The sequence below is a fragment of the Sorex fumeus genome, unplaced genomic scaffold (genome assembly GCF_029834395.1).
Source record: "Sorex fumeus unplaced genomic scaffold, SorFum_2.1 ptg000177l, whole genome shotgun sequence".
Classification (NCBI taxonomy): Eukaryota; Metazoa; Chordata; class Mammalia; order Eulipotyphla; family Soricidae; genus Sorex; species Sorex fumeus.
The window spans coordinates 672,770-690,511 of NW_026606234.1; the positions used below are offsets into that span (position 1 = coordinate 672,770).

The 17,742-nt window shown below is 43.7% G+C and overlaps 1 protein-coding gene across 1 annotated transcript in view; it reads right to left on the minus strand.

Moving 5' to 3' along the window:
* LRRK2 (leucine rich repeat kinase 2) overlaps positions 1 to 17,742 on the minus strand; it is a 157,749-nt gene that overhangs the window by 64,271 nt on the left and 75,736 nt on the right. Inside the window, 4 exon segments of the mRNA XM_056107813.1 lie at positions 968 to 1,158; positions 9,099 to 9,187; positions 10,274 to 10,475; positions 15,282 to 15,500. Of these exon segments, the coding sequence (XP_055963788.1) occupies positions 968 to 1,158; positions 9,099 to 9,187; positions 10,274 to 10,475; positions 15,282 to 15,500 (701 nt within the window).

Here is a 17,742-nt window from a genome sequence, read left to right on the forward strand (position 1 = left end):
ATGGGAAAAATACACATTGTAGAAATCTTTTTTTAGAACTGGCTGTCATCATTAATCAATATAGTAAGTCCTTTTCAATGTTCAATTACAATTCCACCTTTCCCATTGGCTTATAAAGCAAAAAAAGTTCTATGCTACAGGGTTAGAACTTTGGTCTCTTTTGTAATGCCTCCTCTCCTCAGAGCACCAAGCACTCCCACAAATTAATGAAGAAAGTAACACTATTGTTTGCAGAGCCTGCCCTGCATAACTCTCAGCACTGTAGAGAAGACACACACCCTAAAACTATAAATATCATACATATACAAATCTTATGTAAATCTCAGCACCATGTAATAAATTATATACACTATATATATTTTTATTAAAGTCAAATTAATCATTGTATATATTAATATTTAGTCAATGGCAAACCAGATAGATCAAATTCAATGTTTCTTTTATGTTTTGTTTTTTGTTTTCTTTTTGGGTCACACCTGGCAACGCACAGGGGTTACTCCTGGCTCTGCACTCAGGAATTACCCCTGGCGGTGCTCAGGGGACCATATGAGATGCTGGGAATCAAACCCGGGTTGGCCGCGCAAGGCAAATGCCCTATCCACTGTGCTATTGCTCCAGCCCCTCAATGTTTCTTTTAAAAGTGAACGGTGTGGGGCTGGAGCAGTAGCACAAGCGGATAGGGCATTTGCCTTGCACATGGCCAACCCAGGTTCAATTTCCAGCATCCCATATGGTCTCCTAAGCACCTCCAGGAGTAATTCCTGAGTGCAGACATGAGTAAGCCCTGAGCATCACTGGGTGTGACCCAAAAAGGAAAAAAAAAGTGAACAGTGTTCGTCCACTGAAATTTTACACACAAAATCTTTTAAAAAGTAGTATGTCACAGACCAAAGTTATTTTGACAACTAAAACAACATATAATTGTTTTACAGAATTTTTTTAGGGTAAACTTTAAATTTTTATATACCTGCTTGGAACCAGCAAATATTCCTCTCCTATTGGCAAGGCGATCTGGAATTTCTCTAGGAGTTTAAAGTATTGTGACATGTAGTTCTTTGGAAATCTCTTTTTCTTTGAAAGAAATCTTTCCACATCTTTACGTGAAATAATTCCTTTAGGCTGTTTTGGGCAACCTTCCACCACTTTCACTGTCAAAATCTGTAAGATTTATTAAGCTTATAAATAATCACACAAATTTCTTTTTCTGTCGTTATTGGTTCTGTCTTTATTGTCGTTATTGGTCACACCAGTGGTGCTCATGGATCACTCCTAGCGGGCCTTGGGAAACCATATCCAGTGTCAGGGATTAAATCCGAGTTAGAGGTGGGCAAGGCAAATACCTTATCCACTGTTTTCTCTCTGGTCCCAACAATCAGAATCTGTTTCTCGGAAGTCTATAGTTAAAACCACTCTAAGTGGTATCATCACTTAGTGAAACAATCCAAAAATGTCAATACTGTTAAATACAATGCATGAGTAATTTTTCTAGCAACCATGGAGCCGTAAAGCCCAGTGGGGCAACTACATCCCCCCCCAAAAAAAAAATTTATTGAACTAAAAAAATTAATTCAGATCAGAAATTGGTCAGATGTCATTAATAAACCTCAGGTTTTTGGCCTCATATGCTGGAGGGAAAGGCAGTACAGATAGAGAAGGAAACACCAAGTAAAGGATGTTGGAAGGACCCATTTGGGTTGAAAGATGCATGCCAAAAGTAGACTATAGACTGAACATGATGGTCACTCAATACCTCTATTGCAAACTACAACACCCAAAAGGAGAGAGAACAAAAGGGAATGCCCTGCCACTCAGAAGCAAGGTGGGGTGGTGGGGGATGGGGTGGCGGTGGTGGGAGGGATACTGGGAACATTGGTGGAGGAGAATGGGCACTAGTGGAGGGATGGGTAAACGATCATTGTATGACTGAAATGCAAACACAAAAGTTCGTATGTTTGTAACTGTACCTCATGGTGATTCAGTAATAAAAAATTTTAAAAAAATAAAAAAATAAACCTCAGGTTTTCCCAATCTCCACAGAACAAACAGACCACTCCAATATCTCATGTCCCTGTTGCAGAATTATCAATAATACATGTCTAGGGACCAAAGTGATAGTACAGCGGGTAAGGTGCTTGCATTACACATGGTCAATCTGAGTTGGATCCCAAGTACCCCATGTGGTCCCCCAAGCCCACCAGGAGTGATCCCTGAGTACTGAGCCAGGAGTAAGCCCTAAACACTGCCAGGTGAGCAAAAATAATATACATGTAGGGAAGCCACTTTCTAGACCTCACATTTGCCATGGGCCATTCTCTACCTAAGCCACAAGAGTTCAGACAGCATGCGCCTGTGATTCTCAGACATGGCTCTACAGGGCACACATTTAGGGTCAAAGTAGAGGCCTGAGGTGAGGCGTGAGAGACTGTTACTTAGTAAGCCATTCCGAGGATTCAGAGGTTTCCTCTGAGCTCTGATCACTGTCGAAGGAGTTAGAAGTCAGAGCCTGTTCAAACCCAGGCTTCCCTGAGTGTGAGACATCACATGTGAAATTAATTTATTTCTATGAGCGTCATAGTGGCTGACTCTAAGATTCTCAGGAGTGTGGATGAAGAGAGATTTGGGGCCATAAGGGCATGAAAAAAACTAAGTTGTGGTGATTTTGCACCCGTGGAACAGAGGACAATTTCCTGATAGACTTTCACGATAGAGTTGACAAGGTGCTACTGACATGCACAGGTAAAGGCCTAAGATGCTACTCGGCAGTTTACAATGCACCACTGAAAGGCAAACAGCCACACTGAGAAAACCAGCTCAGTGCTGTCCTGAGACAGAGCTGGAGAGCAGTAGTCACAACTCACCAGAATCAACTCAGCAGCAATGAATGGAGTATCATTGGGAGAATAAAGCATGTTCCATAATCAACATATTTGGAGGAAAGGCGGGCAAGAGCATGATATGCAAAGCTCTCAGAGGCTGTTCAGAGCCCAAACATTCCCACCAACAGCAAAGCCCTGGCTGTGTATAGACACTTTTCAAGCCTGTCTTCTTTGACCTGTATTTTCCCCAAGATTGTCACACAGCACTGACTCATTTGAGTCGGTTAATGGAGCACAGAAATCTTCAGGACAAAGAAGAGGGGCTTCACCTGAATTGCAGAGAGAAGCTGTCCAGAGTGAGGCTCGTCCACAGTCAACAGACTCCAAGAGCCTCTGGCAAGAGGGGGATACTGATAGTGAACTGGAGGGTCCCACCTCCATACTACCATAGCAACGTAGATCCCCAACAGGAGGAGAGGATGAAGAAAAGAGCCCAGAAGCCTCAACAGGGAATACCCACAAACACGATCTTTCCAGTAAAGAATTAAGAGATGAAATGTTGAGGATGTTCAATGAACTCAAAGAAACAGGCATCCAGTAAATTAAAGGAGGACATGAAAGAAAAAGTGGAACATAGAGCCAATAAAATACAGGAAGAAATGACAGCAGAAATAAGAAAGCTACAAACAGAGTGTCACTTAAAAAGGATTCAGTAAATGAAATAAAAAACTCAGTGGGTGCCCTCAATAGTATAATGACAACAGCCGAAGACAGAATCAGTGAGCTTGAAGATGAGCTTCAGAAAGCATACAGGCAACAACAAACAATGGGAAAAAAACTCAAAAGAGCTCTAGGAAGAATCAGAGACATAGGTGATGAACTCAAGAGGAACAACATAAGAATCATTGCAGTACCAGAAGGACAGGGAGGCAACCCCAATGAAGTAGCAACAGTTAAAGATATTATTGCTGAGAAGTTTCCAGACCTGAAGAATGCAGGCATCCAGATCCAAGGAGCCTGAAGAATACCAGCTAAAAGAGACCCTAATAAAAAGACTCCAAGATATATCATAATCAGAATGATAGATACCACAGATAGAGACACAATACTGGAAGCAGCAATGTCAAAGAGGAAAATCACATGCAAAGGAGCATCCCTTAGACTTACAGTAGACTTATCAGAGGAAACCATCTGAATCCAAAGACAATGGTGGGATATAATGAAAAACTCAATGAAATGAACGCCTTACCAAGGAATACTTTATCTGGCTAACCTGTCACTCAAACTCAAAGGATCAATAGACCATTTTATGGATAAACAACAGCTAAGGAACTTCATAGATTCAAATCACTTAATCACTTAACTTCCCGTTAGTCGTCGATTTGCTCGAGCGGGCACCAGTAACGTCTCCATTTGTCCCTGTCGCGTGCTAGTGTAGCCCAATGGCATCTGTTCGCTCCAGGAACACGAAGGGCCTCAAACCGATCATTCATGATCTTGATGAAGAAGTCTGACCATCTGGTAGGAGGGCGGCCACGCGGTCTTTTGACATCCCGTGGAATCCAATCAGTAACACCTCTAGTCCAACGGTCGTCTTTAAATCTCATTACGTGACCAGCCCATCTGATTTTCGACACCTTGGCAAATGAGACAGCGTCCCTGATCCTTGATCGTCGATGGATGTCAGAACTCCGGATTCGTTCTCTCATTTGAGTGAAACGTGATATTCCAAGCATAGCTCTTTCTATTCTTCTTTGGGAGACCTGAATAGCGTTCTCATTTTGTTTGCGTAGGGCCCAGGTCTCTGAGGCATATGTTAATGCAGGAAGAACAGTGGAATCAAAGAGATGTGCCCGGAGCCGGAGGTTCTTCGTCCTCTTAGCTATTTCTTTGACGTTCTTGAAGGCGTTCCAAGCCGCTCTCTTCCTCCTGCGCAGCTCGGGTGCCAGGTCATTTCTCATGTTGACCTCTCGACCTAGGTACACATAGCTGTTGCATTTGGAGATGGTCGTTCCATTGAGAGCGAATGGGGCGTCAGGAACAAGGCTGTTTCTCATAAACATTGTCTTCGTAAGATTCAGCTGTAGTCCTACCTTTCCACACTCACGGTCAAAGTCGGCCAGCATTTGTGCCGCAAAGCAGTGCAGAGATGCGATCAAGGGAGACCTCAAAGAGAGAAGAGCAGAAGTACTGGTAGATGCGGCAGAAGCCGGGAAAAGTATTCGTAACGCCCGCCTGTCCTTCGCCAACTACAAGACCAAGATGACTGCCCTCCGACATCCTGATGGATCCATCACATCCTCCAGAACGGCAATGGAGAAGATTATCCATGACTTCTACTCAAATCTCTTCGATAGCCATGTCCACTTGCCGACATACCAAATTCCACAGGATGGATATGTCATTCCCAACGTTCTCCCTTCCGAAATCCGACACGCCATTTCGTCGGTAAAGAAACAAACAGCACCCGGCCCAGACAAGGTCAGACCTGAACACCTGAAGAACCTGCTGTCAGTACTCATCAATACACTGGCTCGGCTCTTCACTCACTACCTGTCTGAATGCAAGGTTCCGTCCCAATGGAAAACCAGCAGGACCGTACTACTGTTCAAGAAGGGAGACATCCATGACATTGGCAACTATCGCCCGATCTGCGTATTGTCTGTCATCTACAAGTTGTTCACTCGAGTCATCCTAAATAGGATTGGCAGAACACTAGATGAAGGACAACCATGCGAGCAAGCCGGGTTCCGCAAAGGATTCAGCACCATCGACCATATCCACACAATAACCAAGCTCATTGAGGTTTCTCGGGAGTTCAAGATGCCACTCTGTTTAACGTTCATTGATTCAAAGAAGGCCTTTGATTCTGTTGAGATGGAAGCAGTCATTGAAGCCCTAGCCAATCAGGGCATTCAAGCCCAATACATCAGGATCCTCCGTGAGCTGTATTGCGGATTCACTACCAGGATCTCACTATTCTACAAAGAAGTGATCGTTGATGTCAAGAGAGGGGTGCGGCAGGGTGATACCATTTCACCGAAACTCTTCAGTGCCACCCTTGAGAACATCATGCGACGACTGGAATGGGAAGGAATGGGAGTGAAGATAGATGGTCGGCAACTACACCACCTCCGCTTTGCTGATGACATTGTTTTAATAACACCAAACATCAGCCAAGCGGCACAAATGCTGGCCGAAACAAGAGAACCTAGAAGAAATGGATAAATTCCTGGATTCTTATAACCTCCCAAGGCTGAGTCAAGAAGATTTGGAATACATGAATAGACCTATCACTTTCAAGGAAATTGAAACAGTAATCAAAAGTCTTCCCAAAAACGAAAGACCAGGTCCAAATGGATTCACTAACAAATTCTTCCAAATATTTATAGAAGACCTACTGCAGTCCTTTTCAAGATTTTCCAGGAATATGAAGAAACAGAAACACTTCCAGTTTCTATGAGGCACATATCACCCTAATACCAAAAGCAAACAGAGGGACCACAGAAAAAGAAAATTACAGGCCTATATCCCAAACCCCTGATGAACATGAATGCGAAAATCCTCAACAAAATATTAGCAAATAGAATCCAACAACTCATCGAAAAGATCAGACACCATTGCCAAGTGGGATTCATCACTGGGATGCAAGGATGATTTAACATTCACAAGTCAATCAACATAGTCCATTATATCAATAAAAGAAAAGTTAAAAACCATATGATCATATCAATAGATGCAGAGAAAGCGTGACAAGATCCAGCACCAGTTTGTGATGAAAACTCTTAGCAAAATGGGAATTGAAGGAACTTTCCTCAATAGAGTCAAAGACATTGACGACAAGCCCACAGCAAGCATTATCCTCAATGGGGAAAAATTAAGACCGTTCCCTCTAAGATCAGGGACAAGACAAGAATGCCCACTCTCACCATTTCTATTCAATATAGTACTGAAAGTACTTGCCATAGCAGTTAGGCAAGAAAAAGATATTAAGGGCATCCAGATAGAAAAGGAAGAAATTAAGCTCTCACTATTTTCAGATAATATGATACTATATTTAGAGAACCTCTACCAAGAAGCTCCTAGAAACAATAAACTTGTATAGTAAAGTTGCAGACTATAAAATCGACACCCAAAAGTCCATGTCTTTCCAATACACAAATAATGAGAATAAAGTGATATGAAAAAAGCAATCTCATTCACAATCATGCCTCAGAAAATCAAGTACCTCAGAATTGGCTTAAATAAGGAGGTAAAGGACCTGTACAAAGAAAACTACAAAACACTACTTCAAGAAATAAAAGAGGACACGAGGAAATGGAAACACATCCCCTGCTCAGGGATTGGGAGAATTAACATTGTCAAAAGGCAATACTCCCCCAAAGCATTATACAGATTCATTGTGATCTCTGGGCAGGAGCGATAGCCCAGCAGTAGGGTGTTTGCCTTGCGTGCAGCCAGCCCGGCCGAGCCAGGTTCGATTCCTCTGACCCTCTCGGAGAGCCCAGCAAGCTACTGAGAGTATCTTGCCCACACGGCAAAGCCTGGCAAGCTACCCGTGACATATTCAATATACAAAACACAGTAACAACAAGTCACACAATGGAGACATTACTGGGCCCGCTCGAGCAAATCGATGAACAACGGAATGACTGTGACCGGACCGTGACCATGACCATTGTGATCTCTATAAGAGTATCCATGTCATTCTTCAAAGAAATTGATCAAAAACTTCTGAAATTCATATGTAAAAACAAGCCCCCACGAATAGCTAAAGCAATTCTTTAGGGAAAAAATATGGGAGGCATCACTTTCTCCAACCTCAAACTGTACTATAAAGCGGTAATAATTAAAACAGCATGCTATTGAAACAAAGGCAGGGCCACAGATCAATGGAATAGGATTGAATATCCTTACACACAATGTCAAATATTTGATCATCTAATCTTTGATAAGGGAGCAAGAAATATAAAGTGGAGGTGGTATGGTCAATCTGTACCTGTGAGGCGAGTGCATCAGCAACCTGATGGCACCTTCAGACTTCCAAACACCCCAAAATTGCTGCTGTGCCTTTGGCCAAACCCCAAAAACTTGGGGCAAAGTTTACCAAGAAAGTAAACAACCAAAAGTTAGGTATGTGGGAGACACACCCACAAACCATCTCCGGCTCAGCTATATAACTGGAGGCATGGCCTCTCTGGTTCCTGATCGAACTGCTTAATAGCCATGATTCCAGAGACTCAGAAACAAATCTCGAAACCCAACGACTTTTGGCAGAAATGTGTCTGGTCCCTGCGGTAGGTTACCGGCGCCGGGCCACCCCAGGTGGGAATAGATTTCGTGCCTTGGCCTGTTTCCCCTGGTGACCCTGTGGCCATCATCCTCCAGAAGCCACTGGATAGCCAGGTTTGGGCCTACAGTGATGAGACACCTGGGGCCTCATGGGATGGGGGTGGAGCTGGCCCTTTCCTCTCCATCCCAACTAGACCCTGAGTCGCCGCCCACAAACAGCCTCTCTGGCTTCTGATCAAGCTGCTTAATGGCCATGATCCAAGAGACTCAGAAACAAATCTTGAAGCCCAGCGGCTTTTGGCAGAAATGCGTCTGGACTCTGCAGTTGCTGCACTCATTTGTGCAACATAAAGTAACATAATGAGAGACTAACACCCAAGGACAGTAGAGATAGAGGCCAGGAGGATCGCTCCATGGCTTGGAAGCCAGACTCACATGCTGGGGGGAAAGGCATCTGGGATAGAGAAGGGACTGCTAAATAATGATACTTGGAGGGCTCACTCGGGATAGGAGATGTGTGCTGAAAGTAGACTAGGGACCAAACGTGGTGGCCACTTAGTACCTGTATTGCAAACCATAATACCCCAAAGGAAAGAGAATAAAAGGGAATGTGCCTGTCACTAAGACAGGAGGAGGGGTGAGGGTGGGAGGGATACTGGGGACATTGGTGGTGGAGATCGGGCACTGGTGGAGGGATGGGTACTTGATCATTGTATGACTGAAACAGAATCAAGAAAGTATGTAAGTCTGTAATTCTATCTCATGGTGATTCATTAAAAAATAAATTAATTCTTTCTTAAAAAAAAAAAAGAACAGATGAGCAGATGAGGGAGCAGTGGTTGTATACATGCCTTTGGTTAGCTCCCAGGGTACAGAAATTCTAGCTCAGAGGTCTGAATAATGTGCTCCAAACAGAATCCCAAACGCTCAGAGTGCAACCTGCTCCCCACCTTAAGGTTACCCCACGCCTCCAGAAAGTAAGTCACCAACCTGGGACATGACTTTGCAAAGCCACCGGGGTTCCACAAAGTATAAGTCACTTAGCTGCAGTGCAGGGTCTTGGAAGTGAAGCAGGACGCCTGTGGGAGGAAAACAGAGTGAAATACGAAATCAAGACTCTACGGTGAGAGCTTAGTGAGGTGCTTGTACCACCTGCATATTCTGCACAGGATGGTCAAAAGCCTCAGCACCACATTCCCAAGACCTAAAAATCTCAATATCAAACAGAAGTGGTTTTGGACTCCATAAAACGATTGTAAGCATTTTGAGATGGTGCTTTGCAGATCATATATTTAGAAATTCATAATCATCTTTTTGACAAATATACACCACAAAAGTCACAATTATTTCAAATGCAATTTGTGTGTGTTTGGCTGGAGCAATAGCACAGTGTTAGGCCATTTGCCTTGTGTGCAGCCGGCCCGACCAAGCCCGGTTCGATTCCTCTGGCCCTCTCAGAGAGCCCAGCAAGCTACCAAGAGTATCTCGACCACACGGCAAAGCCTGGCAAGCTACCCATCACGTATTTGATATGCCAAACACAGTAACAAGAAGTCTCACAATGGAGACGTAACTGGACCCGCTCGAGCAAATCGATGAACCACAGGAGGACAGTGCTACAGTGCTACAAATTGAAAAAACAGAATCTCAGGAAACTTCTGGTTTAAAAATAGAAGGGAAAAGGGCAAATCACGATCCAAATGACAGATATCTTTCACTTACTGACAGTTAATTAAGTCCTGCTATTCAGCTCACTGGTTGCTGGGGGGTTCTGGTCAGAACAGAATTAGCACTGAGGGTGGCTAGGGGGGTTACCTTGGGATCACACTGGCCATGACTGAGGTCGCAGAGTCGAGCTGCCAGCCCTTCCCTCGGGCCAGTCAGACCCCAGCAACCGCCTCTGATGCAAAAGGGAAGTTAGGGCTGCCCACCCCCACCCCCACCCCAGGCTGCCAGGCACTGAGTACTGTCCAGTTCTGCAGCCCACCTGTGCTCTACCATCAGGACATTTGATTCAACACACACACAAAAGGCTCCCAAAGGAAGGCAGTGACCCCTGAGAAGCCCTGGTGATGCTCTGTTAACTTTGGGATGGGGATTCTCCACAAAGAGCAGGTACGTCATGCAGATGGCCACAGCTGAGCTTTGCAGAAACAGGCGCATACCTGATTCGTTGAGGAAGTGGACCGCGTGTGGGAGCTCCTGCTCATCCAGCTGCAGCTGGTTTTCTCTCACCAGCTGTAACAGGCGTTTCCGGCCAATTACAGGAAACTCAATTGGCACATTTTTACGCTCTGATAATATGATTTTCTCAAGTTCCACATAGCAGTCTGGAACCAGCTGCCCAACCACAGGCTGATCTCGGATCTACGTGATGACACATAACAAGCTGTGAGATCCACTTATTTGTGTTTGCCAACTGCACGGTAAAATCTGTACTGATTGTGTTTCTAGAAAGAAGTATATCGGGCCAAAGAGACGGCCCAAGGGACTGAGCACGTCTTGCATTCGGGAGATCTAAGTTTGGCCCCGCACCACAGGGCCCCGGAGCACTGCCAGGAATGACCCCAAGCACAGAACCAGGAGCAGGTCCTCCCGGAGCACTGCCAAGTACAGTCCAAAAGCAAACACAAAGGGTAGAGGATTCCTGCTTCAGGAGACCCCTCCCAAAATCTGGGAGTCTCCCTGCCTTCATTCCCCTTCCTTTCCCTTCTATTAAATACTTTTTTTCTGAATTCAGGATAAAAATGAGATATACAACTCAGAATTGTCACGATCATGATCACGATCATCCTGTTTTTTGTTGATTGCCTCGAGCAGACACCAGTAACGTCTCCTTTGTCCTAGCCCTGAGATTCTAAAAAGTGCCATATTCAAGGCTCTTTCAGGGTTAGGAGAATGAGACCCATCTGTTACTGGTATTTGGCATATTGGGTAAAATGGGATAATACAACTCAGAAGTATACTTTAATAAAATTAAATATAATGTGAAGTTGAATTTTGAGGAATAATTAGATGATGTTAAAATTAAAATATAAACACAGAAGTCAATTAAGTAAGAACTACCAAGTAAAGCAGAAGGAAGATATGCACTCTGCTTTTCAGAGAGTCATGGCAAAGTCCCAGACATGTCTGTCTCTGACTATAAAGAAGTAATTTTCTGAGCCCTAAGACATTGCACTGAAATGTAGTGAACATGCTAGTAGAAAGAATTGCTAGAGATTTTGGATTTATTAAACACAAATCCCCAATCTTTATAATCTTAAATTAGCTGCATGTGCCTATCAGCACTAAATGTTGGAGACACACAGGAAATCTCAGCCACGCTCTGTTACTTCCTGGAAACATAAATATGGGAAAGTAAATAATCGTCTAAATACCAAAATTCCTGACCTGTAGCATGATCCAGGATCTGTTACACTTGGAATCTAACCTAAATATTATCTGATGGATATATAGAATGGATATATAGAATTTAAAAAATTTTACAGGATCTTAAGATGACAGTTTTTATAATCCAAATCTTTTCCCCCCTTGAAAATTTAGTTTTAAATAATAGAAATATGATTCCAACAACGGTAACCGAAATGCCTTTGAAAACCACCAGGTGGCAAACTTGTCTCATTTTTCAATCTATAAATATGTTGTTGAATTTTCTTTTTACCTAACAATAATTAACAAAATTTGTGCACATATAATTCAACTTGCTCCCTCTCTATTTTCAACTAGAACCTAAGGCACTATATTTATATTTATCATCATTACCATTACTTAGCACAGTGGGTAGGGCTTTTGCCTTGCATGAGGCGGACCAGGCCAACCTGGTCTACCCAGGTTGGATTCCTCCGCCCCTCTGGGAGAGCCCAGCATGCTACCGAGAGAATCTTGCCCCTATGGCAGAGCCTGGCAAGCTACCCGTGACATATTCGATATGCCAAACACAGTAACAAGTGTCACAATGGAGACATTACTGAGCCCGCTGGAGCAAATCGATGAATAATGGGAGGACAGTGACAGTGACCATTACTTACATATTTGCCTCCCAAAAAATTCACTAGAATGACACTTTTTATGCACTCCTTGCCCCAGAAAAATCAAACTGAAATCCCACTAATTCCACTTTTTTATTTCTTCTCTATTATTCATAAATCAAGATAGGACTTCAGTTGAACTTTATTTTAAACCCAAAGAGAAACCCCACATATAAAAGTAAATAAGCATTATTTGCTTCTCTAAAGACATCAATCCACAAAACTGTGTGACCTGCAGTGCAGGGGCATGGGGTCAGCACAGCCTCTAGCACACTCCTGGTTGGCACTGAGCCCAGGCTTGCCCTGCTTCTTTGTGCAGAGTCCTGCCAGGCCACCAGATGCATACATGTATGTATGCACACACAAACACGCGCGCGCGCACACCGTACTCTGTGTTCTTGGTGTATGCACAGACACCCATAGTTAAGGGTGAGCCCAAGAAAGAGTAAAAGATGGCAGTGAAAATGTAGAAAGAGTCTCAATCACATTAATAAACTCTCGGAATACAGCTAAGCACTGCTCTCAGCTCACCCAGGAGGTGTGTTCTGCAGAGGACCCAGTCAGTGGGCTTTCAAACCAATGTGCCAAAAAAAAAAAGTCACCTCCATTAGCAATGTGAACTTTTACTGAAAGAATCCTAGCGTTTCTCAGAGCATTTGTCTTCCTCATCGTGTGTCCATGTTGAAGTGCAGAACTGGGTTCTCACGGGAAGGGGGTAAACCTACAGTTGAGGTTCAAAGGCAGGCGTTTTTTTGTGGCTATCTCTCTCTTGGGTCTCCCAAAGAGGAATCAAAAGAGCTCTGCTTGGAACATCACATTTCACTCAAATGAGAGAAAGAATCCGGAGTTCCAACCTCCATCGATGGTCAAGAATCAGGGACGCTGTCTTGTTTGCCAAGGCATCGAAAATCAGATGGGCTGGACATGTAAAGAGATTTGGAGACGACCGCTGGACTAGAGCCGTTACCGACTGGATTCCACAGGACGTCAAAAGACCGCGTGGCTGCCCACCTATGAGATGGTCAGACTTCTTGGTCAAGACCCTAAACAATCGGTTTGAGGCTCTTCGTGTTCCTAGAACGAGCAGACGCCATTGGGCTACACTAGGACACGACAGGGACGAATGGAGACGTCACTGGCACCTGCTCGAGCAAATCGATGAGTAACGGGATGTCAAGTGATCAAGTGAAATGTTGCATTACACTGTAATAATTTTCAAACTAGGAAAATGTGCAAACAAATGTTGTCTTATAGAAAAGAATCAGTAAAAAACTATATATTTTAAAAACTATGATGAAGGCACTGAAAGACACAAATAAGATCATTTTCTCCCTGAGCATCTCAAAGACCAGTTCATTTGTAAATGCTCATTAGATTCTGGATAGGACTGTATCTTAGAAATGGAATGAAATCAGGCTGATCAGGTACAGTACATCATAACCAAGGAGACCATACAACTTAACATCCAAAGTGCAATGCTTTTGAAAGTGCAGTGGGACTCCATTAATAATTATGCTTTGTCTGTCTGGACAGAGCAGGACTGGAGTTACAAGCACAGCCTTGATCATCAGTTAATAAGCTAAGCAGACAGAATGAGGAAGCCGTGTATAACTGGGTTGGCCACACTGAATATTAGGGCATTCTGTTGTTGCTGGTCAATAAAGTCTATAACATGCTCTCTGCAGAACTCAGGGAAGATTTACTTATCCTGTAGGAACCGTAAATAAGTGTTCTTACTGATAACCAACTTATGTGTGATTTACGAACCCTGTAAATCATATTTGATGTACCAGGAAAGAACTTGTGTAAACTGAAAACCTGTTTACCCACCAAAGAAAACAAAATTAGCAATCTTGGCAACAAAAGCGTAAGACAGGCACCGCAAAGAAAGAAGCAAACAGCAACAAGAACAGAAGTGAGCAGGCGCGGCTGCTCTCCACAGGCTCGGACAAGCCTCACCCATGGGTGAATCTGCAGAAAAACCCAGGTATGCGGGAATCCGTGAGTGAGATCTCCAAGCCCACTTGGAGCGGGAATGGCCTCCTTCACCCAGCTCCACAGCCACAAACTGTCCCCCCCCATGCCTGCCCCCCTCCCCCCGTGCACCATATAATCTCATCAGCAGCCTCTCCCATGAATGAATCTGCTGTATGATGGCATTCTGCACTGTAGCACTGTCCTCCCATTGTTCATCGATTTGCTCGAGGGGGCTCCAGTAACGTCTCCATTATGAGACTTGTTACTGTTTTTTGGCATATTGAATATGTCACGGGTAGCTTGCCAGACTCTGCCATGTAGGCGGAATACTCTCGGTAGCTTTCCAGACTCTCTGAGAGGGGCAGAGGAATCAAATCCAGGTCGGCCTCATGCAAGGCAAATGCCCTACCCGCTATGCTATCTCTCTGGCCCAATGGTATTCTAAAGTTTAGAATTCCTGGAGCACAAGGCCGCATTCGAGGTCAAGCGACCTCTCACACTCTACTGCACTGATGTACCAAGAGTAACACACAACATTCGGTTGGGTTTAACAACATGTTCGTCGTCTCTTATACAAGGGCTTAATAGCTCCAGGATGAAATACAACAATCAACAAAATTCAACAATCTTCCTCTAAGGAAACTTCATTGGACCATTTTTAGCCAATTACTCATAACAAGCAATACAAAATTAGTTGTTTCTACTCTGGGGGACATGGTTTGGGATTTGGGGTGGAAACATTCGAAATATGGTTTGGGGAAGGTGCAATGGTGGTGGAATTGGTGTTTGAATATTAAATGTAAGGAATTATTGTGAACAACTTTATAAAGATAAAATTAAGTTTATAAAAAGAAGTGATCAGAACATAAGACCCACAGGTCACCGTCATTCTTGCCACCAAACAGCCTGGAGAGTTGGAGAACAACTACCCGAAATATTCCCTTCACTGCTCTCAGGACCCACTAGCTAATTTCATTCCATTCCTAAGATTGGACATAAAGCATGCATAAATGAGTTTTACGCTGAAAATGGCTTAATTGTGCTGTTTTGTAAAAGCTCATGATTTGAGACTTGCCTGCTTCTCAGAAGTCTGACAAGGCCAGGAACTGCATGTCTAAAGTTGGCATACTGCGTCTCTCCACCCGCCACCAACATAGCACCGTACCTTGAAGTTCAGGCTCTCGTTTATGATGGTTTTCCGAAGTTTCACCAGAGCATCAGATTCCTCAGTGGCATTCACAAAGTGGTAATCCCGGATTGCAGGGAACCCTCGCTTGTTTAGGAGCTCTTTGGTGATTTTACTTATGCACGCTTTGCGCTGCTTCTCATCAGAAACATCCAAATGTGTGCCCACGAGGATGACAGGGGATGAAGAGGCTCGAGCCTGTGGGAAAACACATCTCGGCTGGCTTTAAAACCAAGGGTCCCACTCGACCCAGACCCAGTCTGAGACCCACCGAGCAGAAGTGAAAAATAAGAAAGTAGAAGAAACCATCTTTCCTTCTTAAAATGGAAAGAGTGAAACCCTATGGGTTTTTTTAAATTTGTATTAGTGAAATACCATGAGGTACAGTTGTAGACTTACAAGTTGTTGTGCTTGGGTTTCAGTTATACAATGACCGAGTACCCATCCCTACACCAGTGCCCATTCTCCACCACCACTGATCCCAGTATCCTTCCGACCCCACATCCCCCCATCCCACCCCACCTCTGTGGCAAGGCATTCCCTTTTGTTCTCTCTCTCCTTTTGGGTGTTGTGGTTTGCAAAAGAGGTATTGAGTGGCAATCATGTTCGGTCTATAGTCTACTTTCAGCATGCATCTCCCATCCTGGGAGGATCCTCCCAACACCCTTTACTTGGTGTTCCCTTCTCTATCTGAGCTGCCTTTTCCCCCAGCATGTGCGACTGGCCTCCAAGTCACGGAGGAAAATAGACTGCTTGAGTTGAGACTCTGCCAGAAAAGTGGTAATCAAGGGGCCAGGAAGGGGCAAGGAATCACCCCATCCTGGCCCCTTGATTACCACTTTTCTGGCAGAGTCTCAACTCAAGCAGTGTATTTTCCCTTCTCCTGACCCTGAACAGGTCTCTTGTCTAAGTGTGCCTTAAATTACTAAGTATAATAAGCTTCTAGAAGGCTCCTGAATATATCAGTGACATAATATAATTTATATTTTGCAATCCTTATCTACAAATTATTCCCTGAATTCATTTCAAACTCGTTAACTTAACTTTAAGTCTACAGAGGGGATAAAGCCACACAGGGATGTTTCACCAACATAGTGGTAAGTACTTGTAGCAAGCTATAATCAAGTAAAAAATAAAATTAGCACCAAGGATGCAGCTCAGTAGAACAGTATCTATACTACTTCTTACCCTAAAGGCAATATTCCCATTCTTACAATAAAACACACTTTTTAACTTTTATATGCTTCTTCAGACTCTCCCCTTATATTTACCTTAACTCTTCACTCTTACTAAATTTTACATTTGTAGGATTAATCTAGTTCATGTAAATCTTAAGATGTAATAGCACAGAATTATTCATAACATTAATTTTGCAAATCTGTAAAAATATATCATTTTTGAAAAAAAATTTACTTTGTCAATTTATCATTAACAATTTTGTGGAATTACAGGAGATTAGCTCCACCTGCCTATATGTGTATATGTGTAGGTGTCACTGCCTCCACAGTGAGTCAGACAGACATCCCATATATGAGATTGAAAAAAAGCACAGCAAGAGAGCAACAAATGGTCAAAGTCATCAGAACCAAAGATTTTGTCTACAGAACTGAGTTGCATGGGGCAGGAAGGGGGGAGAGGGGGCTTTGGGACAGTGCGGGGAAGTGGGTGCTGTGGGGATGGGGCGGTGCTGGAATGATGTATGCACGAAAAGTACAATTGACAGCTCTGTAAATACTGGTACTTCAATAAACATGGCCTAAATATAAGTAAATAAAAATGATTAAATAAACAAAATATTTTTATTTTCAAAATATCATGTGAAGGAGCCACAATGTAAGCTCACTGGCCCAGCTGCACAGGTTCACAACTAATCATGGAAGAGACGCAAGTCGAGACACTAAATTTCACAGGTACACAGTCCTCTGGCAGAAATTCTGGGGGCCCCCTGGAATGGGAACAGGCCACGTCTCTGCAGGCACACCCCCCACAGCTCTTGCCTTGCCATCAGACTAACTCTACTGCTCCATGACTAATCACTGCAGAGACACCAGACCAACAAAAATTCCAGGTCCACCAGTTTTCAAGCCAAAAACTCTGGGGCCTTCTTAGTATGGAGCCGGGCAGCCCCCTCCAACTCCCCAGCCCTGTACTTCCAGAAGCCCCAGCCACGCCCCCATCCCTCAGCTGGCAACGTGTAAACTCAACAGCCCACTCTACAGATCCTGAAGTCCCAGGGGCACACAGCCGCATATTCCTCCACATTCCACAATACGATCAGCTCAAGTTAGATGTGAAAGTGGCAAGAAGGCAGCGAAGCTCAATAAACAAAGACAATAGCACAGAAGGTTCATCTGGCAATGGGCAGCTCAGTCAACTCTCAGACAATAACCCCATGGTAAGATATAACAATTTTCAGAATTTTCTTTTATTTGAGAAGTAG